This window comes from Aquarana catesbeiana, linkage group LG08, assembly GCF_042186555.1.
Source record: "Aquarana catesbeiana isolate 2022-GZ linkage group LG08, ASM4218655v1, whole genome shotgun sequence".
Classification (NCBI taxonomy): domain Eukaryota; kingdom Metazoa; phylum Chordata; class Amphibia; order Anura; family Ranidae; genus Aquarana; species Aquarana catesbeiana.
The window spans coordinates 67822755-67839730 of record NC_133331.1 but is presented as its reverse complement, the minus strand read 5'-3'; the positions used below and the strand labels follow the sequence as shown (position 1 = coordinate 67839730).

The 16976-nt window shown below is 44.1% G+C and overlaps 1 protein-coding gene across 1 annotated transcript in view; it reads left to right on the top strand.

The window, feature by feature from the left end:
• Positions 1–16976, top strand: part of CFAP58 (cilia and flagella associated protein 58) — a 114204-nt gene that overhangs the window by 58301 nt on the left and 38927 nt on the right. Inside the window, exons 10-13 of the mRNA XM_073595928.1 lie at positions 1399–1560; positions 6202–6348; positions 11540–11680; positions 12088–12311. Coding sequence (XP_073452029.1) covers positions 1399–1560; positions 6202–6348; positions 11540–11680; positions 12088–12311 — 674 coding nt within the window. The remainder of the gene's footprint in view (positions 1–1398; positions 1561–6201; positions 6349–11539; positions 11681–12087; positions 12312–16976) is intronic.

The window sequence follows — 16976 nt, the reverse complement described above, 5'->3', positions numbered from 1 at the left end:
TCTGACAGAGCTTGAGCTATTTTGCAAGGAAGAATGGGCAAAAATGTCACTCTCTAGATGTGCAAAGTTGGTAGAGACATCCCCAAAAAGACTTGCAGCTGTAATTGCAGAGAAAGGTGGTTCTACAAAGTATTGACTCAGGGGGGCTGAAAACAAATACACACCACACTTTTCACATATTTATTTGTAAAAAAATTTGAAAACCATTTATAATTTTCCTTCCACTTCACAATTATGTGCCACTTTGTGTTGATCTATCACCAAAATCCCAGTAAAATATATTTAAGTTTTTGGTTGTAACATGACAAAATGTGAAAAATATCAAGGGGTGTGAATACTTTTTCAAGGCACAGTAGCTCTTTGCAGTTGTAATGGCTGAGTCCATCTTCATTTCCTGTCTGAATGACTTCAATCATCATCAATCCTCTCTCCTCCTGATCATTACTGCTGTTGGTCTACCTCTCACAGTTATTAGCGTTCTCTAACATCAGTCACTTTTATTGTTGTCATGTATGGGCATGATCTTTAGGGCTTGTGACAGTCACTCTACAGTTAAAACTATATAAAAAACACATCCTCGGCATCCCTTTAGATATGCATGCCTTTCCCTGCTGGCCACTGAGTGCTGCAGACTTCAGTTGTGCAATCTGCTGATCGGTTGTTTAAAGTGCTTGTAAAGATATTTTTTTTAATAACAAACATGTTATACTTAATTGCTTTGTGCAATGGTTTTGCGCAGAGCAGCCCCGATTCCCCTCTTATGGGGTCCCCTGTCGGCGCTCCTGACTCTTCCTGCCCTCAAGTAGCCACCTAGCAAGCTGCTTGCTAGGAGGGGCACTCGTGCGGTCTCGATTCTGACCTGCAGTGTGTACGTCTATTGACACACACAGTGCAGCTCAGCCCTGCCCTCAACCCCTTGTCACTGGATTTGATTGATAGCAGCAAGCAGCAGGAGCCAATGGCTTCCGCTGCTCTTACTTAGTCCAGAGGAGGGAGAGCAGTCTCAGGGCACAACGCTGGACCGAGATCGGGCTCCGGTAGGTGTTAAGGGGGCCGCGGGGGGCGAGCTGCACCTAAAAGGTTTTTTTACCCTAATGCAGAGAATGCATTAAGGTAAAAAACCTTTAGCCTTTACAACCACTTTCATTTGTAATAACTGTCCATTACTCCACCATTTATGAACATATGGCAGTAGTAAAGTGTTAAAGCAACTTAGACCTCACCTTATAAGGGCTGTTTCTTTTTCTCTGGACCAACCAGTGTTTCTGAAGATGCAGTTTTTTCTTTATAGACATTTTTTATCCTGACCGTGGTCTATCTATTTTACCATGTACAAGTGTGCCTGTAAAACATTATTTTTTCTTTAACCTCTCCTATTGTCTTCCTCTCTCCTCACAGGTTCTCCAACACATGGAGGATATTAAAGTTCGGGAGATGCAAATCTTTGATTATAAGAAGAAAATAGCAGAGGCAGAAACTAAGTTGAAGCAACAGCAGAACTTGTATGAAGCTGTGAGATCAGACCGCAATCTGTACAGCAAAAATCTAATTGAAGCTCAGGTATGAACCAAACCATAGCCAGTAGTCCAATCCTGAGGGCTGTGGAAGGATAAGGATATAGGATTGGGCCCAAAGAAACAGATTGCCGAGTTTGACCATAACGCCCATAATAATCAAAGACATGAGCAGTGCAAAATGGAAGGAGATTGGTCAACACCGGATAATGTGGGATGGATTGGAAACAGAGGATTATAGGGCTTAATGAGAGTAGCAGGGTATAGAGTGATGGTAGGATAGTGGGGCTGACATATACATACACCTCCACAATGGAGCTGTTACAATCTTTTTTGTGGGAGTTGGTTGTGATTGATCATTTAAACACTTGATATTTTCTGCAGTGCTTATATATGAGACCCCTGAAATTAGATTGCTTTACCCCCTACTATGGGCGGTAGATATCCCTTTTAATCTGCACAGTATACTCCAGGGATTCTCAACTAGGGTTCCTCCAGTGGTTGCTAGAGGTTCCTTGGCAATGAGCAATTTCTGCCTCTCAAATAAGTTCCCAATCACACCATTGATCTTTTTAGCTTTCTGTAAGGGGGGCAATTCTTTCCAATTACCACAAGTGTAAGGAAGATTCTTCCCACTGATCATCACACTAATGTATCAAGTGTTATAGTTATATTCAGGGGTTCCCTGTGACCAGAACGTTGCATTAAGGGTTCCTCTGTTGAAAAGTTTGAGAAAGGCTGGTATAGTCTATAATATCCTGTTTTAAATATCATTGGTTTCTGTTAAGGGTCAATCCACCCATTGCTGATGTCAGTTTTTGGTAGACACTAGAGAGCTACACCATGATCTAACAGCCTCTTCTATCTCTCAGGGAGGCTGTGAGTTCCCAGTTCTGAATACCTGCTGTACCCATTATAAATGGTTCTCACGATCCTTACTGGATTTTTTTATTATTGTTATTTTTATGGAGAATGTAGCAGCTGGAACACAGAAAGTAGCACAGGAACAGCCAAACTGCTCAGGTGGACAGGAACAGAGCTGGGAATTCTGGCAGGGACTATCTCAGACTTAGAGTATAGAAAAGGGCCTTCTTAGCCAATGACACCACCAAGCTAATAATTCACTCCCTGGTTACCTCTCGCCTTGGCTATTGCAGCTCTCTTGTCATTGGCTTACCTCTACACAGGCTATCCCCCCTAAGTTTATCACGAATGCTGCAGCTAGACAGATCCACTTTACCAACCATTCAGCTGAAGGGCCTCCGCAATCACCTTGGGTTGTGACAGGCACAAGTGATCTTAAAATTAAATCAAGTCCAAATACAAATTAATTCCAATGATAGATTGTTTGCAAATTGATTGTGTTTTGGGAACTGTAACTCTGCCCCCCCCCCCACATCAGGGTCAATCAAATCAAAAGCTTTTATCCCCCTCTCATCTTCTGATGAATTGATTTAGATGCAGCCTTGCAGAAATGGCTTTCACCACACTAATCCCACAACAGATGTGACACGTGTCTATGATGTTTTGTCCTTCCTTCTTTTTCCTTTTTTCCTTTCTTTCTATGCTAGCCAGGAAAACTTCTTCCTTCACTCCTTCTTTTCATTACAGGGCAGAGAAAAAATGATAAAAAATGTGGTTGACCCTGATGTGGGGGCAGAGTTACAAACCCAAAACATATTGGGGTGGGATGCAGTTGCTCCGGAGCTTAGTAAATGAGATGAAGCTTCACTTTGCAAAGAACACCCAATCACATGCAAGGAAAATAAAAATAAAAACAGAATTTTTGCTTGCACGTGATTAGATGATGGAAGTCAGCAGAACTTCATCTCGATTACTAAGCTCTGGAGCAACTGCACTTGCAAAGTTCACAGTCTATTTGCCTTTAGTAAATCAACCCCATTCGATGTGCACACAATCTGTCTTTGGAATAATTTTCCATTGGGACTTGAATATTATGGTGTGGCAGACATTAAACAAGAAATTCTCCGCTCCGCGCAATTTCTCCCCACAGCCACTTGAACATCAGGTGCTGGAGGCAAACCAAGCTGTCCATGCTCACAGACTTGGTGCAGGAAGGAAGGGCCACCATACACCGGATAAATCACTAGCATCCATTGGGTGAAATGTATTAGAATGGGCAGCCCTAGTACCAGGAATGTCTTTGCCATCTTAGTGGATGTCCCATACAATAAACTTGGATGCTAGTGATTTCCCTGGTGTGCGGCAGCCCTTTCTTTCTGCATTACAGTTTGGCACTTATTTAATTTTATTTACTACAGGTACCTAACCTATCAGCATCTTTTTTGGTGCATGGGAGGAAACCCACACAGGCACAGGGAGAACATGCAATTTCCAGGCTGGTAGTGTTGTGGTTGGGATTTGAACCGACAACCCTTGTGCTGCTAGACGGGAGTACTAACCACATAGCCACTGTGGTGCCCAATTTTAAATTCACTCATTTACAGCTACATCACCAAACTTGTCTCGAAATATCATTCAAACCATTCTCTTTGCTGCTCCAAAGACATCCTGCTCTCTAGCTCCCTCGTCACCTATAGTGCTTGCCTCCAGGACATCTCCAGAGCCTCTTCCATCCTCTTGGACTCCCTACTGCAGTCTGTCCAGTTATCTTCTATTCTATCCACCTTTGGGCAATCCTTGAAATCCCATCTCTTCAGGGAAGCCTATCGTGCCGCCACCTAACAAATTAAAATGGATATAAACCCGATTCATGAAATTTGAGCTGGGCACATATATCTGCAGTGTTTTGTTATCTCTCTTCAAAGCACTGTGTCTTGTAGCTGTCTCCTGCTCCATTCTTCTGTTATCAGCTTGATAACGTCTGACAAGTTGTCCATCACATATGATAAAAGCAGCCTGAGTTTTGTGTTGGGGAGGTTGCTATAAATTGATTAGCAGAGCCCTGAACGATCACCTCTGAAAGTCTCTACCTATGAGGAGAGGGGGTGTGTGCCTTTCCTCCAATCAGCTGTCTTGCCTCTATGCCAGGCTTCACTGCAGTGCTAACCAAGAAGTGAAAATCTCCTAACATGATCTGAACTGTCTAAACAGTATATAAAGCTGAAGACAGCAGATATACATGTATAACTTATGTAGGGAGAATTGTTTAACCACTTGCCGCCCGCCGGCTGTCATATGACGGCCAGGCAGCGCGGCTCTCGTTCTGGGAAGGCGTCATATGACGGACCTCCATTTAAACAGGGAATGCGCGCGATCGTGTGTGCGCATACCTGTTCCTTCGGTAGCGGCTTGTCATGGACGCACCGCTCGCCACCGAGGGGGGTGCACAGCCATTGGGCATGACTGTTTACCACGTGATCAGCTGTGAGGAAGTCACAGCCGATCACAGGTGGTACCGCCCCACTTTACACGGCGCATGCGCGCGATCTCGAGCGTGCTGCGCATGCACGTCGGTGGCGGCGTGTTCCCGGGAACACTGCTTGTCACTGACGCCCAATGTTAAGAGTTTGGCCACACCCACCTTTTGGTGTGGCACACTGCAGGTCACTTTCTCCCTCAGGTGTCCCTCATTCAGAAGTTCAAAAGTTGGGAGGTATAGGTATATGTGAGGGTTTACATCCATTTTAACTTTCCCTTTCTCCATCAGCTCACCCCTACACAGTTATTACTTTTTGTATCACTTTCCCCTCCCTTTTAGATTGCAAAGCTCGCCACAGATGGATCGAAATTTGGCTTGATCAGTAGGGACCGACCACATTTTAATGTCTGTGTGGCCGTCCCAACTGGACATGCTGGAACACTTTTGTCAATCAGCGGCTGCAACCAATCAGCTGCAGTTGCTGAGCGGCTTATTCTGACAGCGGGAAGTCCTGCTGTCTGTACAATGTCCCGGCAGGATTCCTTCACCTCATTTGAGTGGATGGAGGAATCTGCCCTGAAGGAGGAATCAGCCCGCTGAACGAAAGAAAAAAAATACCCGTCTATGGCCAGATTTAGCTTTTATGAGCAGGGACCTTCTAGCCCTCTTGTATTGAATTGTAATCTAATCTACCAGAAATCCTGTGAGCTCCCAGCTTCCTGTTTCAGTAGCCAACAAAGTGCCCATCCTACACGGAAATCCCAGCCAGCGTTATTAGCCCTGTCTGCTGGACTGCAGAAATCCATATGTCCCCCACTCATCTCTGTCCCACTTCACCTGCACACTCTTGTATGCAGCTCTTGTGGGATGTTCCCATCTATGGCAAGATTTAGCTTTTATGAGCAGGTACCACCTAACCATCTTGTATTGAATTTTATTGTAACTGTACTGTCGCCCTTTATATCAGCCCTTCTCAACCTTTTTAATGTGGAGGAACCCTTGAAATAATGTTGCGGTCTCAGGGAACCATTGCTTAAAATTACTGCATCTACAGCTCGCTGTACATTAGTGTGATGGTCAAGAAGAAGAATGTTCCTTACATTGGGGTCAGTGGGAAAAATCCCCCTCTTATACATAACTAAAATAGATCATTGGCTTCAGTGGCAACTTGTTTGAGTGGCAGAAACTGCTCCTCGCTCAAGGAACCCCTAGCAACCTCTGGAGGAAGGACCATGGACCCCTGGTTGAAAGCCTGCTTTATATTGTAGAGTGCTGTGCAAATTGTTGGCAGAATATTTAAATCCTGTATAATAATAATGATGATAACACCTGCTATGTTCTTAGGATGAGATTACAGAAATGAAGAGGAAGCTGAAGATAATGAACCATCAGGTGGACCAGCTGAAAGAAGAGATTTTCTCCAAAGAGACGGCCCTTGTAAAGATTCACCTCGACCATCAGCGTATAGAAAAAGAAAAAGAGTCTCTGAGGGTTCGTCCTATGTAAATTTACGTGTGATGGTTGAAAGTAGCGTACTAATATAAAGCTAACTAATCCTAAAAATGTATACAGTTATCTATTTTCAGGCTGCTCTGGTCCGTCATGTAATTGGCTCCCCTATGTCAGCTAGCAGCAGCTTCAAGGAAAAGGAGGGAGCTCCGACAAACAGATGGGCTATGGTAAGCTTATGGGAGACATCATCACTCAGGCATTACCAGCCATTGTCGAGTGCTCTCCCCTCTCCCCTGCAGCCGCCGCTGGCTGACACTGGGGATCAGGTGACTGGACCAGTGCGGCCAATAATTGGTAAGTATACAGATCTTAGGTTAATTAGAATTGATGTTAGGAGGGGAAGGGAGCATTTTTATGATTAGTTAGCTTTATCCCAGAATTCTTTTTAACTCTTTAAAAAGGCTGCAAATACAGAAAACTACTTGTCAATCTACCAGAAATCCAGTGAGCTCCCAGCTTACTGTTTGAGCAGCCAACAACCCTGTCACCCACTCCTCTCTGTCCCACTTCACATGCACACTCTTGTATGCAGCTCTTGTGGGATGTTCCCAGTCTGCAGTGGTCAGGACCTACCAAATGTGATCCAAGGAAGGGAAACCAGTAAGCCAGCGACAGGGTCATGGGCAGCCAAAACTTATTGATGCAGGTGGGGTGCGAAGGTTGCCTGTGTAGTCTCATCAAATAGAAGAGCTACTGTTGCTCAGATTGTTGAAAAAGTGAACACTGGTTTCGATAGAAAGCTGTCAGCACACACAGAGCATAGCTGCAGACCGGTCAGGGTGTTCATGCTGACCCGAGTCCACAGCCAAAATCACCTACAATGGGCACGTGAGCGTCAGAACTGGACCACAGAGCAATGGGAAAAAGGTGGCCTGGTCTGATGAATCATGTGGATGGCTAGGTGCATGTGCGTCCCTTACCTGGGGAAGAGTTGCCACCAGGAAGCAGGATGGGAAGAAAGCAAGCTGGTGGAGGCAATGTGATGCTTTGTATAGTGGTGTCCATGCCTTGATGGGTCAGGGCTGTTTTGGCACCCAAAGGGGAACCTTCTCAATATTAGGTGGGTAATCATAATGTTATGCCTGATCGATGTATGATGCTTGTTTGCTTTGTCTAGTTAGAGGAACTGTGGGGACATGTGGGACTGTGCATGTACTACAATTTATTGTTATACCTTTGAGCTTCCTTTCCCAAATGTATAAAACTTGAAAAGCTAGCAGTCTGGAGTGCTGCCTATTATTTATTTACAATTCTTCGACATGCCCTTTAACCTCTTCAACAAAACTTCAGGAAATATTACAGCAAGACTTTAAACTTTTTTTTTTTTTTTTTTTACTCCCCTGAAGATCTGCAAGCCTCCAATCAGCATAATTCCGGGTTGAATATTGAACCCAGCAAATCAGATCGCTCATCTCTCTTAGTTTCCCTCTTTGTCCTCCTCTGCCTGAGCTTTGCCCCTTCTCCGGCCCCTGTTGGCTGTTTCTCCTAAAAAATGCATGGTATGGTTGACAGATTGCCGATCGATCGGCAGACGAGAGGAACAATTGATGAGTTTAAGCTCATCTCCTCGTCATTCTTCACACCTGTCACCGTCAGTGAAAATCTACAGCATCCTCTCCCAGCGTACATCTCACTGTCGGCACACGCATCTCATTTACTCGGCCAGCACAAGATTCAGCAGTTATCAGTCTGACACCGGCGCCTTTGCAGCTCAATTATTTAGGAGGGAAGGTGTCCGTAAATGAGGCACGTATTAGTCAAAGCCCTGGGCAGCCTGGTCTGTCACCAAAATTATTATTGCTTCCTTCTGCATTGAGCAAAGAACTAATTGTAAGAAAGCGTTGTCTTCCTAATACACCGACCACCCAGCTGATTTCACCAGCTAGTTGAAGATAATGTTCTTATAGCCTTGATGTCACTTCCTAACAGAAGGGAATTCACTATTTTTTAATAAATCCTTTTGTGACCAGAAATCATTGATGCCTAAATGCCGGGAATAATTTAGCAGCCTCAGCATGCACTGGTTAACTTGACAATAACTTTGATATTTTTTGAAAGGACATATAAGACTTTTTTCATAAAGCATTTTAATAAAATCCCTGCTCTAGTTTTTTGTTTTTTTGTTTTTTTTATTTAGGGCTGACAAGTGTGCAACAATGTAAAAATATATATACATATTTTCAGTTTTTTTTTAACTTCTGTATTGAGATTTGTTTATACTGTAATTATATTTCACAATTACAGTATTAAAAAGTAGCATCTGCAGACTGAAGATATATTCAGATATATTTTGCCAATTAAAGTAGAATTCCAGCCTTAGCCTAACTAGTCTTAAACCAGAGCTCCAGGTTCCTTCATAAAAAAATTAAAGTCAGCAACTACAAATACTGTAGGTGCTGGCTTTTAATATTAGGACACTTACCTGTCCACGAATCCAGTTGTGTCTTCACTCGAGCCGATTTTTCAGTCGGGTTTCGGGTGCTACGGTTGCCATCTTGGCTAAGAGAAACCATCAGTGAAGCCTTGTAGATTCACAGCCGGCTCCCTACTGCACATGCACAAAGCGCTCTGCGCTTTGGGAATGGCTCAGTGGCAGGGAAAGAAGGAGGGGGGGCCGAACTTCCGGATGAGTTTGCCACAGGGAAGTCAGCCGAAAGTAGGAGAGGGTACCTGTCAAAACCAAGTACCCCCCCCCCCCCCAAGGTGCCAAATGTGGCAGTGGAGGGGGGGAGGAGGCAAATAGGCAAATAAGCGGAGCTTCCCCTTGGGTGGAGCTCCTCTTTAAAGCCCAACTGCAAGCAAAAAAAAAGTTTTCCCATGCAGTGGGGCTGTGCTCGCCCTGCACAGGTTACCTGCTCGTTTCTGTCTAGGGGATTAGATAACAGAGATACATTTAACCCTCCCCACACAAGACTAGTCCCTGTGGCTCCCCCCCCCCCGCGGTCTAGCAGTCTTGTGCAGTGGACTGTTCCTGATGTCATCACTTCCATAGACCTGCTCTGGACATGAGGACGTCATGGACAGTCCACTGCTGGATCGTGGGGGAGTGTCGTTTGTGGGTGGAGCAGAGGATTGGGTGAGTTTACAGCTTTCTCCTCTCCCCATGACAAATCAAGCACTGCCCCACTTCATGGGAAAACTTTTTTTTTTTGCCCGGAGTTGGGCTTTAAAAATGTCCCTTTCCCCCCAACAGCTATGCTGACTAACCTGTGTAAAAAAAAAAAAAAAGTGTATACTTTATTACTTTACACTTTGTGTATACTTTATTACTTTACACTTTGTGTATACTTTATTACTTTATACTTCAGCTATTCTCAGTCTGCTTTGGTCTGGTCATGAGATCCCCTGTGTCAGCCTGCGGTGGCTGCAGGGGAGAGGAGAGAGCACTTGACAACAGCTAAGAATGCCTGGGAGTGGTGACATCACCCATAGGCTCCCATGCTCCCTCCACTCCCCTGCATTTGCTGCTGGCTGACACGGGTGATCAAGTATGTGGACTGGGGCAGCCTGAAAATAGGTAAGTATACTGTACAGTACATTTGCAAGATTAGTTAGCTTTATCTTGGAACTCTACATTAAAGGGAAATGTGTACATATGTACTGAATATAGGAGCGGCGATGTCACACATAGGCTCCCATGTCCCAGCCGTTGTTGGCGCTCCCTCCACTTCCCTTCAGCTGCCGCTGGCTGACACAGGGGATCTTGTGACCAGACTGAAGCAGGCTGAGAATAGGTAAGTATATACCTCTTTTTTTAAACAGGTTAGTCAGCATAGGTGTTAGCATGGGGGAGGGGACATTTTTAGGACTAGTAAGGGTGAGAGTGGAATTCCACTTTAAGTCTTCAACCTGCATGGGATCACAATGTCATGCCTAACTTAGTGATTACATGATTGATAACCATTTTAGAAGTTCTTGGTCGTGAACCTGAGCGATTCCAAATCGCAACAAGACGTGCGACATGCAATTGGGTGCCATTATTCTTGATGGCACCCAAAATGGGGTGTGATTCTGCCGCGATTGTTGCATGACAGAATCATCCGGTTTTGCAGCCAAACGCGTGTTGAATTGTGCTAAGCTTGTTGCCCAGAAAAGAGCAGGAGCTTTTTTTGGATGACAAATGCACATTGCAGTGAGTGGGGTGCCCTATGTGCAATCGCGGAATCGTGTGAAAATCGCCCAACAAAAATCGTGAGTGGGAATGCTCATTCCCGCTACACGATATGTGAATGGGGCCTTGAGGTGTGCCCAACTTAATGGGCGCTGACAGCTCATCACCCACAGAGGTACAGCAGGGACCGGGGTGTGAGAAGCATGTACGCATTGTTAGTTCACCTTTTCATTTTTTCAGAAAAGGTGAGTGTACACTTTAAGAGCCCATTTACACAGGGGCGACTTTGGATCCAACTTGAACTCGCCCCTAGTCGCCTCAAGTCACACGACATGATAAAATCAATGTAAGTGAATGAGAGCCGTCTTAATGCACAAGTCGCTCCTGTATTACTACAATCCGACTTCTAGGCGACTTGTACCCATTGATTTCAATGGAAGTCGCCTCCAAGTCCGATCACCGTTCATAGTGAGGCAACTTTACAGGAACGTTACAGGAACAAGAATGATGTCACAAGAGCTGATAAGCTCTGATTGACCACTTGTAAGTTCCCTGTCCTGGAGGCGACTTCAAGTCGTGTTGTAAGTCGCCCCAAGTCGCGCTGAAGTCGCCCCAAGTTGCGCTGTGATTCAGACTCAAGTCGTGTCCAAGTTGCCTCCCAAAGTCGCGCTGGAAGTCGTGTTGCCCCTGTGTGAATGGGCTCTTAAGCATAACTAAATCCAAGAGTATAAATGTATTTTTTTTTTTTTTGTCTAAGAACATTTTCATCAAGTATACTGAATTGAATCAAGAATAATTTCTAATCAGTCAATATTTTTAATTATCATTATTTTTTCAGTTGAAGCTATCCCAGATCTGATTTGGATAATACAATGACTGAAAAAGTTGATGCTGGCTTGTTTAATGTGATATCTTTTTACTGACCATTTTTGTTCGTTCATTTTCACATCCCAGTGTTTTCAGAGTTCTTTTCTAACAGTGAGGTCTGCCCATTTCTTCCTCCTAGTGCTGACTCTGCATTTCACTGTATACTAATCTCCATCATGTTCTCACTAACAGGCTGAATTGCAGAAATTAAAACAGCAAGCAATTGAGACACAGCAACTGATTGACAGCCAGAAGGCGGAAGAGAGGAGGCTCCTAAAAATTCTGTCTGATGCTGATGCAGAGAGACTTCGGCAGAAGAAAGAACTTGATCAGGTACTGTTATCTCTACCTACAACCAATCCACACACATTCTGTGACATTAAAGAATGTCTCCGCCCCAAAACTGGTTTTCTGTGGTTGCTGGCAAGGTGAACTACCTTTAAAGCTGAACTTCAGTAAGATAAAGAAGGCACAAATGAATGCCGCTCTTTATTCAATAGACGTGGCCGTCTCCTCTCGTGCCCTTCTCTTCTCATGCCCTTTTTTTCTCTTCTCCTCTCGTGCCCTTCTATCCTCTTCTCATGCCCTTCTCTACTCTTCCCCTCTCGTGCCCTCTTGGTCTTGCCTTCTCTTCCCTTTCTTGTGACCTCCTCTCTTCTTCTTCTTCTCTTCACAGGGGTTGGCCATCTGTGTTTTTTCAGTCTAGTTAAGTTTGTACCTATGGCTGTTTTTGTACCCAGGTGATCAGCGAGAGGGATATTTTAGGCACCCAGCTGGTCCGCAGGAACGATGAATTGGCTTTGCTGTATGAAAAGATTAAGATCCAGCAATCTATCCTAAATAAAGGAGAGAGTCAGTACAAACAGAGGATGGAAGACATTAGACTGCTCAAACTTGAAATCAAAAAGCTGAGGAGAGAGAAAGGAATCCTCACCAAGACTGTGGCCAATGTTGATGACCTCAGGTAAGGAGATCCTCATTGTAACCTTAATGTAGGGTGATGGTGGTTAATTTCTGAAGAGTAGTGGGCCCCAACTGCAGCCTGTGACACCATCGAAGGTGCCACAAATAATATTCAGTATATGCAATGCTACAGGACACTGCCAGAAATCGCACATATGTTACACAAAATGGTCGGAGACTGAGGGATATGCTAAAGGCATGGTTGGAAAGTGAGGACATACTGCAAGAGGCAGTCATCACTGTTGTGTACCCAGTGTAGCAGTACCCTCGTAAGGGCTGCTAATAGATTCTGTACCCCACTGGTTGCCCTGACTGCAAATCCTCCATCACCTCTGACACCCTGGGTTCAGTCATCTTACCAACTGTATCAATAATAAGGGACTCACACACTATCAGTTCAAATTCTTTACTGTATTAATTAGAACACAGAAAAATGTAAAACACACACTGCGAATGGTAAAAGGTATTTTTATCTGAACACTATAACTCTCTTTATGAAAGGCAAACTTAGTGATTTGAACCCTTCAATGGCTAATAAAACACAAAGTACACAGTATGATTCAAATACGATTAGACCTTACCCAAATAACACAAAACTTTTGTGAACAGGTCAGCAGAAGGAGGAGGGAACTGGCCCTTTATTTCCTATGTCAGGCTCACTCCCTTCTGTTTCCTCAACCCACAGGCCATTAACAATATTACAACCTGTAAACAATATGCAAACTATTGTGTTAGCCTCCCTGGCGGTTTTCCCGAGTGTGGCTCGGGGTTAAAATTCAGTACCATTAGCGGTAACCCCGAGCCACACTCGGGATCGCATTGCAGGATCCTGGAGCGGCGTTACTTACCTTGTCCCCGGGATCCTGCGATGTCACCCGCAGTGTCCGAGGGCTCCGTCCTCCTCCGAAGCCTCTCCGTGCCAGGCTCCGTTCCCTGCGAGCGGCGTGACGCACGGGGGCGGAGCCTGGCGGCAAATTAAAAAAAAGTAAAAATCATAACACATACAGTACTACAGTCTTACAGATTACATTACTGTATGAAATGATTTCACATCCCTTTTGTCCCCAGTGGTTTGGCCCATGCCCTGCATGCAGTTTTACACTGTTCTTTCTGCCTGGAAACTGGAGATTGTCCATAGCAACCAAAAAGTGTCCCTTTACGTCAAAAGTGGCTTTAGACCAGCTAGAAAACAGCGATAGTAAATTAGAACACTTGCAGAATTGAGCGATAGTGAATTGTGGGGAAATTTATTTTATTACTATTTTTTTTTTTTTTTTTAATTATTTATTTTTATTTATTATATTATAATTTATGTTTTTGTGTTTCAAACTTTATCATACCCGGGATATCTACTAGACTCTGGTTTGGACAGATTTAAGTGTGTTATTGTTAAGATTTACAGACCTACAATATAAAACGCCAAATTTCCATGCAAAATAATGGTACCGCTTTCAGCACCTAAAATCCGAAATAATCATACCGCCAGGGAGGTTAAAGTTGGCTGGCTGCTTTAAATAAAGTTCCAGAAAAATAAGAACAGACCCTCTGTGCTAAAATTACTTTAGTCACTTGAGCAGATGAAGAGAGGGTAAAAAAAAAAGGTTGTAGTGCTACTCCTTGAAATCCAGAAGTCTTCAGCTAGCTTTGTAATGATGTGATTAAAGGAATCCTTGGCAATAGGGTATAACAAATTTAGTGGATCTGTAGTGTATCCTTATTTTACTTTAAACTGTTCCTGTATGATTTTAACTGTGTGGTATCCGGTCAGATTAAGTAGCAAAGATGTGAACAGGCATAGATGTCTGCATACAGTGTCCTAAAGAATATATGAACTAGCTTCCAGTGGCACCACAAGTACCAGCAAACTGGGCAGAGCAAATAGATGTCTGTATGCAATATTCTCAATAATCTAATTGGGCTATGCCTGCTCACCACACTGGATAAAGAAGCTGCTGAAGCAATGCAGGTGATGGATGAGACTCTTTCAGGAACTCCCTTTGGATCCTGGCTCTGGGAAATGGCGTCTGGCGTCCACCACAGCACACCGTGGCCTACCCGGATCTGAAGTGCAGGCATCGCTGGATAACCTGGAACAGCCTCCGGTCTGCTGGGGAAGAAACAATGCTGTCCGCAGAGGTCCCTCCGGGTGCAGCTGAACGGCTCCCCTGTCAGAAACCATGAAATCAGACCGAGACAGAAGTACAGTTAAATCACCCTTGTTTAATAATAAAAGTAAAATAGGACAAACGTAATCAAAACATAGCCTGTTATCTATTAGTTTTAGTCATAGTCTTTGACTAAAGTGCCATTTTAGTTTTAGTCCCATTTTAGTCATTGTATTTTAGTTCGACTAAAATCTCCAGTACATTTTAGTCTAAGAAAATATAATTTTAGTCAACTAATATCGAATGTGTTTAGTTAAATTGTAATGCATTATTTAAGCATTTCCAAACTCATTATATACTCCTGGAGTAAAAAAATGGAATATCATGTTATTATTTATGGTATTAAAGTGGTTGTAAACCTATTTAAAAAAAAAACTAACACCTGCAAGACAAAGGCAAAATGAGCTAGTGTGCATAGCATACTAGCTCATTATGTAATACTCACCTGAGATTGAAGTCCTCGCTGCGGTGCCTGTATACAGCACCGGCCAGAGACATCACTCCCAGCCCCCGGGGGTTACTTACGGGTATCGTGGCTCCGGTGCTGTGATTGGCCTGAGCCACGATAACGTCACTCCCGCGCATGCGTGCGGTAACGGCACACTCACTGAAGCAACAGCACATACGTGGCGTTGCTTCAGTTTGTGTAAGTGCGCATGTGCTGATGATGTCGGCACATGCAAATACAGGGGATATCTCCTAAACCGTGCAGGATTAGGAGATATCCTGGGTAGCTACAGGTAAGCCTTATCATAGGCTTACATGTAGCGAAAATTGGTCTGTAAGGGTTTACAACCACTTTAAGGTTTGAACAAACTCACTGATACAGATTTAGCCGGTTTGCACTGTCTGAGGAGGCCTGTAATGCTGCAGAGTGCTCTGGACGGTGGTCTGAGGAGGCCAGTAATGCTGAACAGTGGTCTGAGGAGGACTGTAATGCTGCACAGTGCTCTGGATGGTGGTCTGAGGAGGCCTGTAATGCTGCACAGTGGTCTGGACGGTGGTCTAAGGAGGCCTGTAATACTGCACAGTGATCTGGACGGTGGTCTGAGGAGGCCTGTAAACCTGCAGAGTGCTCCGGACGGTGGTCTGAGGAGGCCTGTAATGCTGCACAGTGCTCTGGATGGTCGCTGAGGAGGCCTGTAATGCTGCACAGTGCTGGATGATGGTCTTCTGAGGGATGGCCTGTAATGCAGTGCCCTGGATACCACTGCCAGTGGTCAGAGGAGGCCTGTAGTGCTGCACAGTGCTTGATGGATGGCCTGTAATCCACAGTGATCTGGATGCCACTACCAGTGGTCAGAGCAGGCCTGTAATGCAGTGTGCTCTGAACAGACGGTGGTCTGAGGGGAGGCCTCAGGCCTGCTGTAATTGTACCACAACTGTTATTACAGTACATTTACTGTCTGCTCTGCTCTGGGTGCCTGGCTGCATGGTCGTCTCATCAGGAGTCGGGACTCGGGAGACCTGGCTGGCCTTTAATGCACAGTGCTGCTCTCATGCTCACTCTCAGGTCTCTGGCAGTCATCTCAGATGTAGCTCCGTGAAAAGAAGGAAGTTAGTTCACGAGGTTAAACGTCTCTGCCTCACATTTTTCGTCCCATTTACATTTGTTAACAAGAACGGATCTGATTTCCATCATAGTTTTTGTCAGTAGACAAAAATGCGCTGTACTTTTTGTTTAGCTTTCGTCACTGTAAAAATGCCGCTGACGAAATCTTTGACAGAAACGTTGTCGGTGACAAAATTAACACTGCCTGGGATGGAGGCAACCGAGTACTAGGAGAGGCCAAAATCCAAGAAGTGCCAAGAGGGTTCCCCAAAAAAAGGTTAAAGTATTAAATGAAAATAATATAATAAAAATGTGACATTATAAAAATTATTTTGGCCTGACGGTATGCAGAACTAGAGCGATGAAGACAGCAGTGAACACAGGAAATTTGATAGGGCTGTCATGTTGAGCTTTGCCCCAACAATGTTCTCTCCTATTATCCCATAGAAGAATAGTGTAAATCAGATTACATAACTTTAAATGATAATAATAATAATTTAATTATTTAAATGAGTATACATTGAATAAATACATTTCAATGTAATACATTTAAAGTCATTCTAAAGGCAGAAGGTTTTTTATCTTAATGCATTCTATGCATTAAGATAAAAAACCTTCTGTGTGCAGCATGCCCGCTTTAAATTTTGGCCTCTCAATGTCACGACCTGTATCAACTTTCCCTGGATCCTGGTCTGACAGTATACAGAACCAGAGTGATAAAGGCAGCAGTGAACACAAGACATTTGATATTAATTATGATAATAGTTAAAGGAGCTGTAAAAGCAGAAGGTTTTTTTTATCATAATGCATTCTATGCATTAAGATAAAATACCTTCTGTGTGTAGCAGCCCCCCCCAGCACCCCCCAATTACCTGGAGAAAAGGAGAGGGGGCGGGAGGAAGCCCCCTAAAAAAGAAGGTCCGCTCAAGAACAACTATTGTGAACCTAA